Source organism: Carex rostrata, chromosome 33 (assembly GCF_964058835.1).
Source record: "Carex rostrata chromosome 33, lpCarRost1.2, whole genome shotgun sequence".
NCBI lineage: Eukaryota > Viridiplantae > Streptophyta > Magnoliopsida > Poales > Cyperaceae > Carex > Carex rostrata.
This window is the reverse complement of record NC_135950.1, coordinates 153,197-176,007: the sequence shown is the minus strand read 5'-3', so window position 1 is coordinate 176,007 and position 22,811 is coordinate 153,197. Positions and strand designations below refer to the sequence as shown.

At 32.8% G+C, this 22,811-nt stretch overlaps 1 protein-coding gene, 1 long non-coding RNA gene and 1 pseudogene across 3 annotated transcripts; 2 read left to right on the top strand and 1 right to left on the bottom strand.

Annotated features, from left to right (window-relative positions):
- Positions 1-9,514: 9,514 nt before the first annotated feature.
- LOC144548315 (alpha-1,3-arabinosyltransferase XAT3 pseudogene) lies at positions 9,515-11,643 on the top strand (annotated as a pseudogene). The gene is made up of 3 exons (XR_013509339.1): positions 9,515-9,650; positions 9,924-10,016; positions 10,409-11,643. The product of XR_013509339.1 is annotated as an alpha-1,3-arabinosyltransferase XAT3 pseudogene (transcript).
- A 640-nt stretch (positions 11,644-12,283) lies between these two features.
- Positions 12,284-17,989, bottom strand: LOC144548407 (WD-40 repeat family protein / notchless protein). The gene is made up of 14 exons (XM_078297066.1): positions 17,848-17,989; positions 17,419-17,578; positions 17,147-17,228; positions 16,975-17,064; positions 16,293-16,418; positions 15,621-15,748; positions 14,762-14,961; positions 14,495-14,558; positions 14,243-14,353; positions 13,418-13,555; positions 13,095-13,237; positions 12,950-13,004; positions 12,689-12,745; positions 12,284-12,528 (listed from the first exon to the last, which is right to left on the bottom strand). The coding sequence occupies exons 2-14, from the start codon at positions 17,560-17,562 to the stop codon at positions 12,445-12,447; spliced, it is 1,422 nt and encodes a 473-aa protein (XP_078153192.1). The 5' UTR covers positions 17,563-17,578; positions 17,848-17,989; the 3' UTR covers positions 12,284-12,444.
- A 2,703-nt stretch (positions 17,990-20,692) lies between these two features.
- Positions 20,693-22,025, top strand: LOC144548406 (uncharacterized). The gene is made up of 2 exons (XR_013509347.1): positions 20,693-20,844; positions 21,789-22,025. It is a non-coding gene; the product is annotated as an uncharacterized LOC144548406 (long non-coding RNA).
- Positions 22,026-22,811: the final 786 nt, after the last annotated feature.

The following is a 22,811-nucleotide window of genomic DNA, read 5'->3' as shown; positions in this document are numbered from 1 at the left end:
CAGAGAAATTGTTCCTTTCTTCAAAGGTGTTCACGTTATTTTACTAGGCCGAATCATATGCAAGTGCTCCAATCAAATCTCGGGGTGTTGATCGGTTTTAAACGGAACTGAGAGATCTTGAATTAAATGATTTGGTGTTTTCGGTTAAATATATCTGATTCATTTTTAAAAACGGGTTAGTTATTTAGTTCGGTTTGATTAAGAACTTTTAAAACAGGTTAAATTGAATTGATCGAAATTTTCAAATTTGTTTTCCATTCGAACAAAACATTAAAAATAAAAATCACGACATAATTTATATTGTTTCATTCATTTAAAACATGCATGTTAGATTGAATAAAAAAAAACTTCTAAATCTATCTTAAAGGAAAAAAAAAAGGAAAAAAAAAATTAAAAAAAATATTTATTTTTATAATTAATTTTCTTATTTTTGTGATCTCAAATCATTCTTCTTATGATATGTTCATTTGGCCGATTTGACTGTATTGTTTAAAATCCAATAAAATTTTAGTTTGTCTATGTATAGTATTTCCGTTTTAACTGAATTAAACTGATGAACACCTCTAAATTTAATAGTAAACTGATGTTAAAATTAATAGTAGACTGATGAATACTTCTAAATTCCCATAAATTTTAATAGTAAACTGATTTGAAAATTAATAAAATGATTTGAGAATTGAGATGGATGCAAATTTGGCCGAGTTTTTTAAAAATACCCAAATTTATTAATATTTTATTATAAATAACTAGATGTTTGATAAAATTATATTTTTACCCAAACCGTAAGAAAATCTTACGGTTTGGAAATTTTTTTTTTTTTTTTTTTGCAAACCGTAAGATTTTCTTTCGGTTTGGAATTTTTTTATTTTTTATTTTTTTGCTTTTTTTATTTTTTATTTTTTTAGCCCAACTTTGCACCTCTGGTTAATGATGTTGATTATTACAATACAAGTAATAAATCCTCGTTTATACTTAATTCGGTTGCAAGTGTACAACCTAGTCAAGTAGCACTTAGGGATCGTCTCCACAGGGACAAGTTGGAATATTAATTCTAACCTAGCTATTTAATTTAGTAAAAGTGAAGTAAAAAGGTTGTTGTTTGTTCAAATGGTTTGTTTGTTGGTGATCGAACTGAATTTATCTAAAGTCTAAAGGCGAAATTCGGTTTTTAACAAGAATGAGAAATTAGGGTTTCTTAGGGTTCTTATCCACTAATGTCACGATTAATTGATTTATTAAAGTTGTTTTTATAATTATGAAGGCACAGTTGAATGTTATAGGTACAAAGTGATATCTCTATATTAATACCATCTCTAAATTAGAATAAACGTCACCTCTCGGTACTTGGCTACACTAATCTAAAGTCATTAAGTTCTTAACTGTCCCAATTGGTATAGAAAGCTATTCTTCACCTCTCGGTACTTGGTACAATTTTCTAACCTATCGGGTAAAGCCCGTATAAGACAAGTGTCTCCTCTCGGTACTTAGCCTATCAAATACCCTATTCTTTATGGTCAGGACCTATATTCTTTGTTATACTTAATGCACCTCTAAATGAACAAAAACTGAAAATAAATTGCAATTGAAAGTAAAAGAGATGAGTTTAGAGAAATTGACACGCGGGATGATAACGGAGTTCGGCAAAACAATGGCCTACGTCTCCGGGGCGTCGCAACCTCTTTCTAGGTGCACCTTTCTATTACCCAATATGAAAGGATTACAATTGTGAACCGTGAGCCCTTACAAAACGGGAAGTCACGGCCAACGAGAGATGAGCGCCGGCGAGCCCTTACAACCAAGGGAAGTCACACGAGCAACTCGAGAACAAGAGAAACACTCAATAGATCACTCTAACCTAATCTAACTAGAGATTAGTGAAGTGGATTTGAGGTTGTTTGAGATTGATTGAGAGATATTGAAGTTTTAAGCTCAATCAACAATGGTGGAACCAACCTCTCAGAAAATCGCCTCTTTTGAAGTTTAGGGACGGCTAGGTTAGATTTGAAAGTGATCCCTTCAGTCTATTTATAGTGGCAGCTCAAAAATGAGCTGTTTGAGCTAAAACGTTACAACGTTTTCCAGAAACGTTGGTAACGTTTTATGAAACTTCAAAAGTCCGAGAGCTGCACCAAAACGTTACACAAACGTTTCAAAAACGTTACAACGTTTTAACTTATAATGCGATTTTAGGTTTACACTTTTCTGACAGCTCAGCTAACTCATCCAAAACGTTACAACGTTTATAAAACGTTACATAACGTTTTGTACTGTAAAAACTTGATCAAAATCAGGAATTTCTGAAGTTTGGAAATTAATTAAAACGTTACCAACGTTTTAAAACGTTACCAACGTTTTAAAACGTTACAGCAACGTTTTTTGACTTTTTTTTACTTTGATCGAGTTGTTTCACAGCGTTTTCTTAAGGTATAATCGTTATAACGTTTTACAAACGTTACCAACGTTTTTATCCTGTTGAAACAACATCAAAAATACTTTACCAAGTTTAGATTTTACAATTTACATTCTTGATAAGTCTTCATGATTTCTTCAGTTCAAGTATTCCATATTGCAATTCCATTTGACTTGAACCTGCATAATTCTAAAATAGAAGAAATCGTAAAATTCAATAATTGTATGTTTTTGCAAATTAGTCAAATAGACTAAAAAGATTATTGCTAGAACAACAAGGACCTAATATTCAATTTCTCAATTGCAAATACCAAATCCTAGGGTTTCATGCGATTTCGATTAAGTCCTCACAATCAAGTAATATAAAGAATCGGTCATGACAAAGAACAAGAAAATATAAGATAAAATCAACTAAATCATGACAAAAGTTTAAAGTACAACCTTAATCAACCCTAGAAAGGTCCTTAGCCGATCATGGATAAAGCACAAATGAGAATAAAAGATTAAAAGAGTTCCAAAAGAAAGAAATCAATATAACCGCTCGAAGAATTCGCTATCTTCTTCTCCCTCCTTTGTCTCTCCTTTTTCTCCCTTTTTTCGCTCTGTTTTCTCTCCTTCTAATGTCTAAAATTTATCCTAAAAACATTTATTCTGCTCATCCAGAAATAAAAACATCTAATAATAGCAAAAGAAATTGTTCTGAAACTGTTTATTGCGGGCCGCAATAAGTTCCTTGCGGGCCGCAATAAGTGGTGTAGGTTATAAAATATCGTCTGAAATGAGGCTGAGTGATACATTGCGGGCCGCAATGGGCTTGGTTGCGGGTCGCAATAGAAGTGCAGAAAGCCGGCTGGAAATGTTGTTCTGTCTCAAGATGTTGCGGCCCGCAATAAATGTATTGCAGTCCGCAATGAATGTGAAAAGTTGCTCCAGCTTCGTGTTGTCTTGCTCCAGAACACCCGTCTTGCTCCGTTAAGCTCCAAGCACTTGATTAACCTACAAAATAAACATAACTAGGGCAGTAACTTGAACTTTTAAACATTTCTAACCTAATTAAATCTAATTTCAACAAAACTCGGCTTAATTTACATAACAAATCCTAGGTTTCAATAGATATAATTCCGGCTTATCAGTTAACATAACAAAACGCCTTCAAAAATCATGAAAATTTAACGAAATGCATTTATGACTTCATAGAATAATACTGTGAAGTTTCATACAAAATCTCAACACAGATCGTGAGATATCAGCTCTCAAAAATTGCTCGAACTGCTGAAATAGTACTTCTGAGCCCAAATTTGCATCTCTGATTAACATATCAAAACACCTTCAAAAATCATGAAAATTTACTGACATGCATTCTTAACTTTATAGAATAAGACTGTGAAGTTTCATACAAAATTACTAAACAGATCGTGAGATATCGGCTCTCAAAAATTGCCCGAACTGCTGAAGGAGTGCTTCTGAGCCCAAATTTGCACCTCTGATTAACATATCAAAGCACCTTCAAAAATCATGAAAATTTACCGACATGCATTCTTGACTTCATAGAATAAGACTGTGAAGTTTTATACAAAATCTCAAAACAGATCGTGAGATATCAGCTCTCAAAAATTACCCAAACTGCTGAAGGAGTGCTTATGAGCCCAAATTTGCACATCTGAACAAAACATAATAAAACATAAAACATAAAACATAATACTACACTAGAGGAAAACATAATAAAAGCACTCATTCATAAAGTTTGGGCTCAGAAGTGCAAATTTGAAGGTGTTTTGATATGTTAATCAGAGGTGCAAATTTGGGCTTAGAAGTACTTCTTCAGCAGTTCGGGCAAATTTTGAGAGCCGATATCTCACGATTTGTTTTGTGATTTTGTATGAAACTTCACAGTCTTGTTCTATGAAGTCAAGAATGCATGTTGGTAAATTTTCATGATTTTTGAAGGTGTTTTGATATGTTAATCAGATGTGCAAATTTGGGCTCAGAAGCACTCTTTCAGCAGTTCGGGCAATTTTTGAGAGCTGATATCTCACGATCTGTCTTGAGATTTTGTATGAAACTTCACAGTGTTATTCTATAAAGTCAAAAATGCATGTCGGTAAATTTTCATGATTTTTGAAGGTGTTTTGATATGTTAACCAAAGGTGCAAAGTTGGGCTAAAAAAAAAATCCAAACCGTAAGGAAATCTTACGGTTTGAATTTTTAATCTAAACCGTAAGATTTCCTTACGGTTTGGGTAAAAATATAATTTTGTGAAACATCTGGTTATTTATAATAAAATATTAATAAATTTGAGTATTTTTAAAAAACTCGGCACATTTGGGTACAAACTGCGTCGTATGAGAAAAAAAAATTTAGAAATTCGTAACCTCTCTGCATTCGAAAAGCCACTGTGCGGATGAAATGCACTTCATGGAATTTCGTATTTTATCATAATTCGAGTATTCCTAGGTGGACATTGTTTTATTAATCGTATTCTGTTGTTGTGGTCCGATTAATGAACACATTGAGATTTGCGCCAGAGATTGACCCAATCCGCGTATTCCTACTTCAACGCCAGAGTATTCCTAGTTCAGATTGACCGAATCTAAACTCGTAAAGCATTCAACGAAATTAAATTTTAATTGATTTATTTTATTTTTTATAGCAACGTTGCTCAATTGGTTTATTTTTTTATAGCAACGTCAACTCTAATTATGAGTTTAGATTCGGACTGGCCGATTTTTTTAGAGCATGCTAACTTAAAAAGTCCCCTCATCCTCCTCTTCACTTTCCTTCATTAACTCTCTCGAATATGGTAATAAAATTTGCGAATTATTTACAAATAATTTGGATTTAAGCTATTGGCGAATCAATCTGTTTATTATTTGAATTTTAGACATTTTTCCAAATTATTCATGATTTATGCGCAATTTTTTTTTTTTGCTCTCAATACATATTTCATAATTATTTTCGAATTATACTCGAATTATTTTCAAATTACAAATTGTTGACTCTGTCAAACCTTTTCAAAATCATTAAATTATCACTATGCTCTAGAACACATCCTAAAAAACCTCTGTGCATTGCACGCGAGAATAGATTAGTTCAAATTCTAATTGAACGATCCAGAACTAAACTCAAATAGTACTTTAATGCAGAGGATGCGGATTCCAAAATTACTAGATAGACTGACAAGTGCTGATCGATGTACAAATCATACTGGATTTAAGTTGTACCTCAGAAGGACCGATTTTTTTTATTTGTATATTTTAAAATAATAAATTTTAGAAAGTAGCAGCCAGCTGAAAAAAATCTCAAAACATAAGACAAAAAAAAAAAAAACACATATTAGGTCGCGTGCCTGGTTTTGTACTTCTTTATTTTAAAATTTACGTATTATTTATTGTTGTAATATAATTGAAAAAGTCAAGTACTAATATTTGTTATTGTTAAATTACGTTCAAAATGATATCCACTATTATTTACAAACAAATTATTAAGGATCAGAAACTTCAACTCTATTTTTGAGGCTTCAAGTTCTTGTTGGCTTTGAAAATGAAAACTTCTGAGTCACATCCAAAATATCTTGTATATCTTTTTGCGAGCTTTTTGGATTGTGATCGTAATAAGAAATCGAAATTTGCTACGTCGGTTTAACGTCTGATTTTTCTTGTTAAATTTATTTGGCCTGCAATTTTTTTTATCAAAATAAATTATTAGTCAACAAATTAATTAATATACAATCTAAAAAATATAAATAATATATTTCTATTTCTATTTTGATGGATCATATTACATCATAAAACTTCATTTTGATTTAGCACATTACAAGATATTTTTAATTTTAATTTTAATTTTTGACGATTAACAAAGACAAATAATATTGCATATCATTGTAAACGATTAACAATGACAAATATTGATACACAACATTTCAATTTCAACCAAAAATAATACACAAATTTTTAAATTTAAAAAGTAAGTAAAAAAAATATCAAGAGTCGCAAGTTGACCTAGTTTATGTGCCTAACTGATGCCTAGGTACACAGACCTAACCCTTTGAATTTTTCGAAATGCAAACTACTTGACACTTTTAATTTTTCAACATGAATATAAAATCCGGCTTCTTTCAAGTATTTTATACAGCATATGCTTTTTCAACAGGTTTGATGCCTTAAATCAATGCTTTCATTTGACTGGATTTAATTATCTTTTACACAAATCTGAAAATGATATTGGACGATAAATGTACTATATATACTATTATTTAAACAATCAGAAAATGCTCTTAGGGGAGCACGAATATTGCCATTGATTTGATGATTTAGTTTGGAACAAGCTACGGGTGCAAACGGATCGGACAGTGGTAAAACTATATCTGTATTATTTTTTATTTTCTGGATACGGATCGGATATTAGACAGATACAGATACGGATCGGATATTAATCGGATACAGATATGGATATCCGCTTTTTATAATAGTAAATAACATAAAAAATTTCATAGCATATATTAAACTATATAGTATATATCTACTATTCGAATACGGATAATTGAAATTTAAAACTATATTCGCATCCATATCCGCACGGATATTCAGATATCGGATATTTGTATCAAATTTTCGGATACGAATTCGGCTACGGTCGGATAATATCCGATCCGTTTGCACCCCTAGAACAAGCAAATTATAGTTGGAAATAAGGTCAGCTAGGGTGCTATATATATATGACATCAATTGGTCGGTATTATAAATTTAATTAATTTTATTTTTTTAATAAATTAACGGTCAATTCAAGTTAATAATATAATTTTTTTCAATCTCAACTTTTGAGAGCTATGTAGGCCGATTTGTATATATTTTGCAAGGTTCTAAATAGCGTTTATCGTGTCATAGCGGGGAGCCTCCAAAAAAAGCTATAGCGAATAGCGACGCTATAGCGAAAGCTATCCCAAATAACGTTTTTTTATTTTTATAAAAATTATATTATATATTTGTACTAAATATCAACATTATTTAGTCTCATAGAACAATAAATAATATCAAATTGATTAAAAATTATAATATTCATATTAAACCAATACAAAGTCCAAATTGCGACTCAAAATATCTATAATAATACTAATATCATAAACTATCGATCTTTTTCTATTTAAAATATCTTCAACATCATAACATAATTTATCTTTTTTTCTATTTAAATTTCAAAATAACCTAGAAATTGAAAAGAAAAAAAAATCATACTTCTAGTAAAATAAACAGATGATTCTTGAAGAAATTCTTGTTAGTCCCTAAAATTTCCATAATTTAGCAATTATTTATTTGATTTATCATCAGTTAAAAAAAATCAAGAGCAAAATAAAAATAATTATTATAGCGGACCTGAATTTGATATAATGTAATATTCATCAAAATTAAACAATATCTTCACCATTTATTTATTTTAAAGCTCATATAAATTGAAAAAAAAAACAGCAAATGTTGCATAGCGCGCGCTATTTGCGCTACACGCTATACGCTATACGCTATAGCGGACCGCTATTACCGCTATAGCGTCTGTAGCGCAAATAGTGTGTTTTAATGCCATAGCATAGCGTTTGGTCTCCAAAAACGCTATAGCGCTGCTATAGCGCGCTATTTAGAACACTGATATTTTTTAAGTTTCCTTTCCTATTATTTGAAATATAAAAAATAAGGGTGAGGCTAAGGTAGTATGCATAATGCAGATCGGTCCGTATTATGGTTTAATTATTGGATCATTAATTCAATAATATTGAACTAATATGTAAAATAATTATATATTTTATATTGTTAATTTTATGTTCAATTAAAAGTAATTATTTGACATTAATGTGTTATATAGGGTTTCGACCTTTAATGTGTATAACTTTAAGGGTAATATTCATTTTAATGATGAGAAAAATTGAATAATTACCATATAATTGGACAGCCAAGAAATTATTTGGGTTATATGTAAAGATTTGGTTAAAATATAAGGCATTATGAATTCATTTCTCATTATCCCAGAAGACATAATTAAATGAGCCTCTTTAAAGGGCCTTCTTATTATGGATGAACTAAATCGTTGATGCTCTCACGCTCAAGGGAGACGTCGGTTTAGATACGTTTTTGCTCTTCAGTTTTATATTAACACAAATGATCATACGGTTGCCAACGATAGTAATTGCCGGTCCCTACAATTAAGAACTAGCCTTTAGTCTAGTGGCAAAGGCACATGATCTCTATGTGAGAGGTCATGGGTTCGAAACCCAGATGGAGGAAATCATTTGTTGTATTACAAGTGTATTAAATAGTTGGGTAGCTTGACCTCCAACCTTTACTCAAAAAAAAATTGCCGGTCCCTACAACTTTATATCTTTCTTTTAAAAGATCAAACAGTCGATCAAAACCAATTAACATGATTTTCATATTAAAACATACTAGGTGTCTAGCATTTACATTTTAAAAAAATCACTCGAAATTAGTGATTTTCTATCTTTCTAAAGAAAATAGTAAAAATATTCTAAAAAATATAAAATTTAGTCTCCAAGTACAATTTTATATAGAAATCATGTTAAGTGGTTCGGATCGACTCTTTGGACTTTAAAAACAAAAATATTAAGTCATAGTACGGACCGGTGTATGCTATGCATAGCACCGTAACCTCAATCAAAGTATAATATTATTTAACTTTTTAGAATTCTCAGAATCAATATTTTTTCTTTAAAAAAAATATATGAAAAATAATTTGCTATGATATTAATTTTTAGCATGTAAATTATATTGACTTCGATCAGCTACTAGCTAGTCATCATTATAAATTCCGTGTACAGTGGAGTTAATTTAGGAAACATTTATGGCATCAATTTCGAGTCTTCGAGTCTCTCTTTCTTTTCCAATTTCTATTCCCTAATTGCAAATTGCAATGCTCGTAAAATTAATTTCTACATTATACTATGCATGCTTATCTTTTCTCCTTACTTCGAGACGAGCTTACTCTTGACTTTCATGCATTGACGTGCATTACACTTAAAAATACATATCTTTATTCTTTATAGTTACGTATACACATATAGCTAGCTGCTAATTCGCTTTTACGTAGTACAAGAAAACAAAAATGGAGCTTTCCAACAAAATGCATTGGTTCCAACCAAAGAGTTTTGCTGCAGTACTACTAGTCTTATCCTGTCTCTCTGTTTCATTCTATTTTCTCTCCTTCGATGACTTGTACACATTTTATCAAATTCACGATTGTAAGTTCTTTTATCACCCATTGAGATACATTTCATTTTTATATATGTAAATTATTTCTTTTGCAAATAAATTTCATAAAACACATCTCTGTTCTGATTCTGATGCATATATAGTTTCTTTGTTTTGAAAATTACGCTTGTGATTCTTTGTTTCTTCAGGAATAATAAGTTCTTGATTATATATAATTAAGAAGACTATATATATGACTATATATCTGCAAAGGATATATATATTAGGTACAATTTGGAAATGACTTGGTTTTTAATGTCTAGGGGATAAACTTCAAGATGATAACTACACAGCATCTGATGAAACAACATTTTGCCTATCTTCAGCTAAGATACTTCACAGGGCAGATAATCTAGGTAATTAATTAATAAGCATTTTATATTCCTTTCACCTCTTTAACAAATATTTCAAGTGATGGTTTTGAACATTAGATGTGATTTAATTTGTATAGGAAAACAAATGTATTTCTATTAGTTTCATGGGATACAAAATGATGAATTGTTTAGCATACTGACAGAATTAGAATTGTCAGAACGATTTGTATTGTTTCTCTGCTCGGAGTGATTACTAGATACTGTTCTAGTACGATTTTAGTATTAACAGTTGGTAGCTTTATTTTATTGCTGGGTAACAATAACAATATATAATAAAGTTCATTGAAATTTAGGTAGTCAAAGGCAACAGCATGTGTGACAGTTTTATGATTACCAATTTCAGTTTTGATTAATAATGTTATAAAAATGTGTAGGAAGGGGCGTTCCGAAGGAATCAATATGTCGGCTCAGAGTCCCCAAATCTATAGTCTATGAGATTGATGGTGATATTCGGGTTGATGGCAATTCTTCGTCGATCTTTTGGATCAATTCGAGAGGGAATGAATCATTCAAGGTCAAGCCTTTCCCGCGAAATTGTGACCCAGTTGCCATGTACAGTGTAAACGAACTTTCGGTAAAATCACTACCAGTTCAAAATGAATCAGTTCCTCAATGTACTTCCAATCACAGTCACCCGGCTGTTATCTTTGCAACAGCCGGTTATACTGGTAACTTCTTCCATGAGTTCACTGACATATTGATTCCCCTCTTCTTAACCGCCCACCGGTACAATGGCAAGGTTCAGTTTTTCATAACAAATACGCAACCATTTGTGCTTAAAAAGTACAAGCCGTTTTTAAAGAGCCTCACGAGGTACAAAATTATTGACATTGACCAAGAAGGGCATGGCAATATCCATTGTTACAAGAGCATGACAGTGGGTCTTTATGCACATAGAGAGTTTGCCATTGATCCCTTGATGCCTCCGCTCGGCTACACATTTGCCGATTTCACATATTTTATGCGAAAATCATATTTCCTAGAGCGGCACGCAATGACAAAAGATGAAAGAAGCACACCTAAAAAACCACGACTTCTACTCATTTCAAGAAAATGGAGCAGAAAAATCCTTAATGTCGATGAAACAGCAAAAATGGCAAATGATCTGGGCTTCGAAACAATTGCCATGGATGGAGGCGATGAGTTGGACAAATTTGCTCAGATTGTGAACTCTTGCGATGTAATAGTCGGAGTTCATGGAGCGGGTTTGTCGCACATGGTTTTTCTTCCACAAAATGCTGTTGTGGTACAAATTATACCTTGGGGGAGACTTGAAGGGCTGTGTTGGTGTGATTATGCCTTTACGGCACCGAAAGCGAAGCTCAAGTACCTGGAGTACCAGGTGAGCTTGGAGGAGAGCACAATTTTAAACAAGTATCCAAGAGACCATCCTTATATTAAGGACCCCTTTTCGGTGCATGAGAAAGGTTTTTTTGAGATGAAGGATGTGTACATGAATCATGATGTAACAGTTGATTTGCAGAGGTTTAGGAGTACTTTAGTTGAGGCGCTCGAGCATGTCAAGAAATACAAGTGAAATTTTTGTTAGGAGGTTATAAACAAATAGGCTAGATGCCTTTGTATTCGTCTCTTTTTGTTAGAATGGTATGTTTCCCTAGTATATATTGTTTTAGAACTTTATTTCGATAGTGCATTACCAAGGTTTATCAAAAGTGGCAATCATGTACACGTTTCAGTGAAATCACTGCCACATCAAAATGAATCAGTACCTCAATGTACTACCAATCACAGTTACCCGTCCGTTATCTTTGCAAATTGCAACAGCCGGCTATACCGGTAATTTCTTCCACGATTTAAGTGACATAATGCTTCCCCTTTTCTTAACCACCCGCCGGTCGTACAATCAAAAATGCTGTTCTAGTACAAATTATACCCTGGGGGGAAATGGAAGGGTTGTCATGGTGTGAATAGGTGGGGGGGAATGGAAGGAGAGCACAATTTTAAACAAGTATCCAAGAGACCATCCTTATATTCAGGACCCCTTTTCGGTGCATGTGAAAGGTTGGTTTCTTTTGAAGGATGTGTACATGAGCCAGGATGTAATAGTTGATTTGCAGAGGTTTAAGGGTACTTTAGTTGAGGTTCTTGAACATGTGAAGAAATACAAGTAAAATTCTGTTTGGAGGTTATACAGAACAGGCTAGAAGCTTTTGTGTATCTCTATTTTTTAGAATGTATGTTTTCCGATTACTGTTTTAGAACTTTGTTTTGTTAGTATATTTCTACGGTTTATCAACAGTTGTAATTGTATAAAACTAGCAATTAAACTCTTCTATAATATAAATAGCCCTCAATAAAGCATCTTTATGTGATTCCTCTCCAAAATAATACAAATAAATTACAGAGGATGCAAATAAATAAAGCATGACAAAAAGCTTGGCCTGTTAAATTAATTCATCCACAACTTCAGAACTCTGTCCTTGCCACCAGATACAACCTTTTCGCCATCAGGACTCCAATCCACAGAAAATACCTGACAAATCAACAAATAAATTTATACTTCTCTCGAAATACCAAACTTTTATTTAGACTTGCATTAATCACCAGTCTGTGTTTCCATGTGGAATGAAATTGACTAACTATTAGATTCAAACTTCACATCCTAATAAGAACCTTGGAAAACAAAATTTTACCTCATCAGCATGGCCAGGAAGGTCTTGCTTCAATTTATGTGTCCTAATATCCCAAACCTACAAATGAAAAAAGTTGAAACAAATGAAATTGAGGAGAAAATCCATGCTGCAACTTGTATTACAATTTACAAGAAACTGTGTAGATTATGCACGGAAGTTACTTCAACAAAAAATACACTATCTAAATATCTAAATGTTATTAATAAAGAAAACCATAAGTTTGTTGTTTGAATTTTTTTTCTAAAATAAAGTACTACTAACCTTCAGTGTGGAGTCCTTGCTTCCACTCAGAAGAAGCCTACTGTCAGCAGACCAGCTAGGAACAAAAATAGAAGAGTTTAGCAAGTCGGAAAGTAGGGGGTGGTGTTTAAAAAAAGAGAGTAGGGGAATATAACAATAGGTATACCTGATTTGGTACACGGGACCCACATGACCTCTAAAAGTGGCAACAAATGCCCCAGTGATGCCATTCCATAACTTCACTGATTTGTCAAATGAGGCACTAGCCAGCCACTGGCCATCTGGTGAAAAGTAGACATGATTTACAAGCTGAAAAATCAACAACAAATTAGATAACAAATGTAAAAATATTATCAACTGATCGAGATCCTAGAATTTTGCAATTGCAAAGAAATTATAGCCAAAATAAAGGTCAAAATTATTGCAAAAGTACAGAAAAAAAGAAAGAGATTGCATGAATAATTTATTAACGAGAGAGTCAGAAATAACCTGTTGATGACCGGTCAGGCGCGCCTTATGGTTCTTATTTAAGGCTGGTTCCCAAAGAAACATAGTGAAGTCGTCAGAACCAGAAACCAACCTCTCTGGCGCATTACCTCTCATTTTATTGTATCTAGCAAGTGCTGCCTGAGAATGAGACAAATAGAATGCACATTTATTTCCTCACAGATTACTGACATGGAGAAATGTCTCCTTCTAAAAAAGATTATTTCCCATTAACATGTTTTCCTTTTGCATTCATATCACTTATCTATTTATATTTATCATAATAGAGTAGGGTTAAAATGCCCCATTGTTTTTATACCCCAATCATTGTCCCCACATCCTTATCTCCGTTTTCAAAGTTCAAACAGTCAATTCAAATGATTCAACATGATCCCTATATTAAAATGTGCTTGGAGAGCAAATTTTATATTTTTTTTACTATTTTTTTAATAGGTACAAAATAAGAACATTTTGGACCATCCACAAACTGTAATTTTGTACCTCTCTAAAAAATTAGTAAAAAAAAGTCTAAAAAAATATAAAATTTGGTCTCCAAGTACATTTTAATATGGGATCATGTTGAGCGGCTCGGATCAACCGTTTGGAGAGCATGTGGGGCATCATTGGGGCACAGAAAGATGGGGCATTTTAACCCACTCTTCTGTTTAATAGGCACAGTTTAATAAAGTGCTATTTTTTGTTTGCTATTTTTATTTTCATTTTCGCTAAGGACTAAAACGTAAGCATTTATGATAACTATGATGCCTGCAACATTGACTAAATAACATAAAGAAAAAGGCAAGGAATGAATCGAAAGAAAAAGAGCACCTCCTTCATTTCCTCGGGAGATGAATAAGTTTTCCCTGTATGGTCGTAGGCTCCTGTTCTAAGAACATACTCAGTGCTCAAAGCAAGGGAATTAACCCAGTGTCCATGCCCCTAAGTAACAATACAAAGCATCAATGAGGAAAAAAAAAATGTGACATTGTTTGCTTAGAAGATGCAGTCTGTCTAAGAAAAACACTAATCCTGGACAGATTGTATATATGAATCTAACAATATTCGGCATAACATGAATACCTTTAATTCACGAATTAATTTTCCTTGAGTAGTTTCCCAAACTTTGATTGTACAATCTTGCGAGCTGTATTAAATTAAAAAGTAAGTTCAATAGTTTATTCAATTATGAAGAGAAAACGCCACAATTAACTACATGAAAATTCAATCTTGACCACTATCTCACTTTCTTTGCTGTTCTTCGCACACGAGAGAAGAAGATGATAGCAATTTTAGTACTCAAAATAAAAAAGGCAGAAATAAAACTTATAAATTTCACAATGGACTCACCCGGTATAGATATGTCCATCACCTCCCCACTTTACACAGGTAACAGCAAGAGTGTGACCCGTAAGAGAAATCACACATTTCCTCAGTGAAATATCCCAAATTCGTGCATCACCATCCTTGCTGGCGCTTACAAAGCGTCTAGAAGGGGCTTGCAAGTGCACCGGCTCCCAAGATATGGCAGTGATCCATTTTTTGTGGCCCTAAATGAATGAAGTTTACACAACGAAGAGAAAATATCCAGGTCAACTTTTGCATCTCATACTAAGGTTTTATAAAAATGATATCCACTAGACATCTTGCAGAGTTGCAGTGAGCACATAACGTTTTTCAATATTGCACATTTCATGGTATGGATATATTAGATTTTGCTCCAAGAAACTAAAATGAGTTGCAAAGGAGAAAACATTCACTCTTTCTCTTTATTTTGCAAAAGACAACAAATATTTAGGTGTTAATAGGAAAAAAAACATTCTTAAAAGGACAGGGTCATGCCATCAGAATATTTCATTCGAATGGATTCATTTTTCTTATAGTTGCCACTGACACATTTGCAAGCTCATATTATTTAACTTTGATTTGTCTCTCATTTGATACTATAAACTAAGAAATTGATAACAAACTAAAAATTTAGTAGATTAGAGAATCGGTGATGGTGATCCTGTGTATTGGTAAAAGTGAGGGTCTATCAAATTATGCGGATTAAGTAATCAGATTTTATCTAATTTTAGATTAATTTTTTTAACATTATTTTTTCAAATAAGATGTGGGTTTTCTTTTCAAAAACAGAACTATTTTTATTGATGTCACATCAACAAAAGATACACAGAACATTTTTTGTTACTTAAAAGGAAGGCCTTACAGTTAGGGGACCACCCAATTGCTTTCCGGTTTGTGGGTCCCACGATATCAGTTCTCCTGATTTGCTCCCACTCACAAGGTGTTTTCCATCGGGTGACCATCCAATGCAAAGCACCCAATTTTTATGACCTAAAGAGATGCAATTGTATATCACCATAAAGATCTTAAGGAGCTACAACCATTGTAGAGAGAATACCTAACCAGTTAAAAAAATATTCTGGAATATACTGGTAAAAAAAATCATTTTTATCAGAAAAATGAAATTAAGAAATGGCAGAAGCTAGCAGCCAGAAATACATCTCTTGTGAACAATAGAATAAAAAGGAGATACCCAAATGAGTACTCGTCAGTGCCATGCTGGCAACAACCAGCACTCCCGTGTGCTCAGTACCGAGCAATCCACCTCTTGCTGTACAGCTTTCATGTTTTCAACTTTTGTGGTTGTTTGGGTTTTAACAAAACCCTAAAATTAAAGCTCTCAGGAATAACCACAAGCTAACTTATTTTTATACAAAGTAATCATGGCAACTGACCAAGTACCAATCAGATTCCAGTTTCAAGTAAATAAATTCACCTGAGCTTGATGCCTTCATTCCTTAGGAAATCAATTCATCAATGGATAATCCAAATTTATCTACATTTTAATATAAATATTAGAAAAGTGATATAGTACCAGTGCAAGTGAAAAGAGGGGTTTGTGTATTAAGATCCCATAATCGCACAGTGGTGTCACCAGATCCACTAGCTAAATTCTTCCCATCAGGGCTGAAAGAAACAGAAAGAACTGCTTCTGTATGACCTATTGAAATAAGGAAAACCAATAAATAGATTGTATGCTGTTACAAATTTAAAACTTCAAAGATTGGGATAAGAACAAATTTTATCTCACGGATAAAGCACATCATATTCCTTCAGGGCAGCAATACCAGTAAATTTGCACTTTTAGCCCTTCCCCATTTCATGCTGAGTTATACACTTATACTAACAGATTCAAACAGGTAATAAATTGGTCTTCTTAGCACAGTACCAGCACAAGATGGGTACAAAATGTTCTTACTAGTATATCAACAACACTTGGTGAAAAAATAAATACACTTATACAAACAGATTCAAACAGGTAATAAATTGTTCTTCTTAGCACAGTACCAGCACAAGATGGGTACAAAATGTTCTTACTAGTATATCAACAACACTTGGTGAAAAAATAAACTACTTTTGGTTCGGAAAATTTCTAAGACTATATAATGAATAAGAAAGCAAACAAAAAAGGTACAAACCAACTAATATAACATTGACTCTTGGTAGTGTAAATTTAAATCCTAATTGCATTAATAAGAAATCAAGACGAAACATACCAGCAATAGTTGCAGAGCAACGATTAACGGGCCGAATTCGAAATATTGCCTGGGGTTGGTAAACTATCTTCAGAACCTTTTCCACAGAAACTGTATACATGAAGTAATTTTACAGCAGGCATTTGAAACAAAAACAAATTGGATAAAATGTAGAATAAATATATAAACTCACCCTTCTTTGTCTCTAAGTAAGATCCAAGCTGTACCGCGAGCTCTTGGTCTGATATGTAAAATGCATAAGGAAGCTTTTCTTCCTGAAATATGACACAGAAACCCAATTGCAAATTGCAACCCATTCAATAGAAAATTATTACCTATTAAGACAGTATAAAACAAAGGTGCCAAAAAAAAAAAAAAAAAAAAAAATAGTGTGCCGAATGAGATAGCCCGAGGAGTTACCGTGATTATAGAAATTTAATAAACAAAAGACACTTAGAATAATACATTGTCAAGAAGCTTGTTGACAATTTCTTGCAGCTGAGGGGGTCCGATATTTTGCGGGAGATAAAGGGGAGCGCCAAGTGGTTCTCCCTCAGGGTTTGTCAGAAGACACATCACGCTCGCATCTCTCCCTTCCTCGACCGCCATCTCTGTCTGCAATTCTCTGTATAAAAGCGTAAGGTGAATATCTTCAGTCAGAAACAAGAAACACAAATTTTCAATTCAATTCAATAGAGATGGCTACAATAGAAACGAATTAGAACTGAAATTTTCTGATTGGAATGAATGTTTTCAACGAGAAGAATTAATTTGGTAAAACTCAAAATAAGTCAGCTTATTATTGTAATTTACCATTTGTGCCATCAACTAGGTTTATACCTTGAGCAGAAATAACAGAAAAGAAAAAAAAATATAGAACTAAACAGAGACCACCTTAGAGTAGTTTAGTCCAGTCGGCGTTTTAGTTCTTCTCTACCAACAACTAAAAGCTCTAAACAAGAAAAACAACCTAGCGGAGAACAAGAAGAAGAAGGGGTTTTCGGTCCCGTCGCTTAGTTCCGTGCGATTCTCCTCCCTGATATCGTTTCTCGTCACTTCTCTGCTTCCGATAAGCCGCACGTTTTGGCGCCGCTGCGGTGTTTATAGGGTTTATAGGGTTTAGAATGGAGATGTTTTGTTGTCTCCGGTAATGCGTATATTATGAATTCGCATTCTCTAAGATATCTCATATTTTGAGCGACTTTTTTGATAATCTCAACCGTTAAAATACGCTCTACACAAATCTCAATGCTTAAACAACACTGGCCCCGCGCTATCTGAAATCAGATCCTCGCCGTTACCGTAATAGGGAATCTTTGAGAATTATTGGATCTGGACTTTTCTTTTTAACTTGGAACGAATCATAAAGTCCAATAATACTACTCATGCGCTAATACGAATCTCAAAGTGGCTGAGAATAAAGTGAAGAGAACCTTTCACAACATTTAGAGAGAATACATGTCCGCCCGAGTTTTTTTATTAATATCCAAATTTAATATTAAATTTAAAAAAATACCCAACTCAGCAGGGATTTTCGAAAACTACCCTTTCCGAAATTTTTTTTTTCCGGAAATGGCCTCTAAATCCGGAAATTTTTTTTCCGAAAATGGCCTCTAAATCCGGAAATTTTTTTTCCGGAAATAGCATGGCGTACAAAACCCCTGCCCCCTTTACCCCGTCCCCATCTCTTCCTGAGGTAAATTTTTTTTTTAATTTAATTAATTTATTTAATTTAATTAATTTAATTTATTTTATTTTAAATGGTTTAAAATAATGTCCAAATAATTTAGAAAATACCAAAATAGTGTACAATAATTTAGAAAATATAAAAATAGTGTAGAATAATTTAGAAAATACCGAAATAGTATATAATTGTTTAGAAAATACCGAAATGGTGTAGAATAATTTAAAAAATATCAAAAATAGTCCCGAATAATTTAGAAAAATACCAAAATAGTGTAGAATAATTTAGAAAATACCAAAATAGTGTAGAATAATTTAGAAAATACCAAACGGTGTAGAATAATTTAGAAAATACCGAAATGGTCTAGAATTGTTTAGAAATTATCGAAATGGAGTAGAATAATTTAAAAAATACCAAATGGTGTCTAGAATAATTTATATTTTTTTAGGAATCTCTTTTCCTTTCGGGTCCCTTTCGGAGCTCTGATTGTCTGATCGATCGGATCTACGATTCAGGTTTTTACATTTATATTTTTTTAATTTTAATTTAAAATATAATTAATTAGTTCATTTTAATGGTTTAGAATATTGTCTGATTAATTTAGAAAATACCAAAATGATGCACAATAATTTAGAAAATACCAAAATAGTGTAGAATAATTTAGAAAATACCAAATGGTGTAGAATAATTTAGAAAATACCGAAATGGTCTAGAATTGTTTAGAAATTACCGAAATGGTGTAGAATAATTTAAAAAAATACCAAAATAGTATAGAATAATTTAGAAAATACCCAAATAGTCTAAGAATAATTTAGAAAATACCAAATGGTGTAGAAAATTACCTTAGTAATGTAGATGTCACGTTAAGAAATTTTCAAGAATAAAAAAATAAAATAAAAATTTGAATGTTAAAACATAATCAAAACTTTTATTTTCAAACTAGGAGTCAAAAATATAAAACAAACATAACCTTGGTCTGAATTCTCGAAATAGTCAGACTTAATCGAATTTTGAAATTTATATCTTGAAATTATATCTTATAACTTAAATTACATATATATATATGTGTGTGTGTGTGTGTGTGTGTGTGTGGAGTTATATATATAATTTCTTCTTTTACTAATATCAAACAATTGGAGGGTCCTTTTTGCAAATTTCCAAAAAAAGAAGAAGAAAAAAATCACACCAACTCTCTCTCTCTCTCCCTCCGTCCCTTCTCTGCCTCCCTTGTGTGTGTGTCCGCCAAAACAAAGAGAAAGAGAGGGGTCTCCCTTCTCCCTCACAAATCCATCAAAATACTTGGAAAATTTAAGAAATGAATGGAAATGATTGATCATCTCTCTCTCTAGTAGCAAGCTTGTTCTCCATTTGGTATTTCCCTTCTCTCCTCTCTTCTTAAAAATCTGAAATTTTCTCCATTGTTTAGGGTTTTGCCAAAATCCGAAATTTGTGTATAAATTGTAAGTAATCTACCTCCATTAACCGTCTATGTTGTTGATTTGGTAATTCATTCCTCGATTTCATCTCAATCTCGATTTTCTATTTTAGGGTTGGTATCAAATCTGAAAATTGGGGAAGAATTGTGATTTGTTTAGTCTAATTCAACCAAATAGAAGTGTACTCGGTAAGTTCCTCTCTCATTCTCTTAAGATCTGAAATTATTTCGATGTTGATCGATTTAGAGTTTGCACAGTTGAGAAAATTGTAAAATCTGAAATTTATTTCGGTTTTGAATAATCTAGGGTTTGGGTAATTGGAAAAATTGATTTGTTACCTCTTAAATCTTTTCTATGATTAACCACCAAATTTGTATGTGAATAAATTGATTAAATTGGTATAAGTTGACAACCCTTGATTCTCTCATGTATATTTCGGCCTTGGGATAGGCAAGGGCTAAATGGGTATTTTTGTAAATTATTTCTATGCGTGGAAATGTATATGGTTTGTAGGACCAAGTTGCAAGTTGTGTAAATTGTTATGGATGTTAAGTGGTAAAGATGAATAAAGAAAGTTGATACAAAAATATATGGTTCATGTTAAGAAAAGTATAAAGGAATTAATATAACTCAAGTAAGCATTATCAATTGTCGAACAAAGATTAAATCAATTATATATGTTGACATAGGTGTAGGCTCGGTTGAGCAAGATTTTGCGGAACCTTTCGAGACGTCCGAACCATAGGTGCGCTATACGCTTTTCGCAATCAGGTGCGAAGTTCTTGGACTTGTTTGATACTTTATTTTCATAAATTAAATTCTTTTTTTCGTTTGTCATGTTGTTTGTTTGATTGTTGCATATTTGTTGGTTGCATAATCGTAATTGTGTGAATTGTTTTCATAACTCAATTTAGTTAAGACCGAATTGTTGTGATATGGTGGATTTGTATATTTGTATGGTTGTCATTTTGATTGTTCTCTTATGCTGTGATTATGGATAAAGTCACCACAAATTGCTGTGATTATGGAATTATATGTGAATGAAATTGAATGAATTTGCAAAGTCTGGCTAGCTGACTTTGATCCCATGATCCTAATGGCCTTAGGTGAACGGCCCTCGAGGTTTCCCAGTACCGGTTGGGACGAGGGGTGGGTGACTATATATATATGTTGATTGTGATTGTGGGTGACTTATGTGTGACGTCTGTGGCTCGGGGGCATTACCCTACGTGGTAATGCATTTGGACGGTCAATTGACTATGACGACATTCTGAATTATTTCATGTGAATTTTCATTTTATGACTTGCTACCAGACTTTAGTTAATGGTTTAAGCCAAAACATTTACAGATGGGTGTCAGATAAAGGGTCCAGCTCGGTGGAACATTTGTAGGTGTCTGTAACCCTACAGATGAGGGTCAGATAAAGGGTCCAGCTCGGTGGAACATCTGTAGATGCTACCAGCCCTAATAAAATGAGTTAGGCCAAATATGTGTTTGATTGAACTTTACCTTGGAAATTCCGTAAGTTGTATTTCATTTGATTACTTGTTGTCGAGCATATGCATTCACTTATATATTGTTATAGAACTGCTAATGTGGTTTTGTATGTATTTTATTTTTGAACATGGAGTCTGATTGCAAGTCCAATAACCTTATTGTGGCAAATTCGCACTGAGAATTTTATTCTCACCCCACCCTTTGGGTTCTTTTTCAGGTTTTGGTGCGGCTGATCCTGGAAAGGCACGCGAGTAGTAGGCCATTGGTATATGACACCATATTACCTTAGTTGTTATTTTGTTATTCGACTAGAGGCATATTTTCTTTTGTGTATAGTGCTCTCTACGTCATACCTTATGGTTGGTATCCGTATGAGATACATTTTGTATGTTCTACTTTTATCAGACATTTTGTACTTGGACTATTATATATAAACTTGTTTATGTCTTTTATTGTGATGTGATGAGTATATTGTAATTGCCTTGTAAGCATACATGAAGTTGTATGCTTACGGCGGGGCCCTGTCACGCCTCGTGGCTGCGGGGTGTGACAGTAGAAAATTGTTCGATTAATTTAGAATTATTTTAGGAATCTCTTTTCCTTTCAGGTCCCTTTCGGAGCTCTGATTATCTGATCGATCGGATCTGCGATTCAGGTTTTTATATTTGTATTTTAAATAATAAAAAATTTAAATAACTTACTGTGAGAGAGCGAGCGCTGAGTGGGTGAAAGTCACAGACCAAACTTCAATGGAAGAACCGATCGATCAGACAGTCAAAACTCCGTAAGAGATTCGAAAAGGAAAAATGTTCCTAAAACAATTCTAAATCATTTTAGAATTAATAAAATTAAATAATTATATATTAAGTAATTAAAAATTAAATACTTCTAAATTTAAATTAAATTATTATATATTTAAATTATAAATTGTAAAATAAAAATTTTAATTAAAAATTTAAATAATTATAAATTTAAATAATAAAAAATTAAATAACTTACTGTGAGAGAGTGACGCTGAGTGAGTGAAAGCCACAGACCGAGCTGGGTTGTTTTTATAAACTGCAATTTCAGAAAAAAAAAATTCCGAAAATTGAATTGCTGTTTCCGGAAAAAAAAATTCCGGACTCTATTTCCGGAAAAAGAATTTCCGGAAAGGGTAGTTTTCGAAAATCCCTGCTGAGTTGGATATTTTTTTAAATTTAATATTAAATTTGGATATTAATAAAAAACTCGGTGTCCG

Excerpts from the sequence above, each read along its gene's own strand:
- LOC144548407 (XM_078297066.1), bottom strand. The coding sequence starts at position 17,562 with ATGGCGGTCGAGGAAGGGAGAGATGCGAGCGTGATGTGTCTTCTGACA. Across the intron at positions 14,354-14,494 it reads AATTAATTCGTGAATTAAAG|GGGCATGGACACTGGGTTAA; the intron begins GTATTCATGTTA and ends ATTGTTACTTAG. Across the intron at positions 12,746-12,949 it reads GCAAGGACTCCACACTGAAG|GTTTGGGATATTAGGACACA; the intron begins GTTAGTAGTACT and ends TTTCATTTGTAG.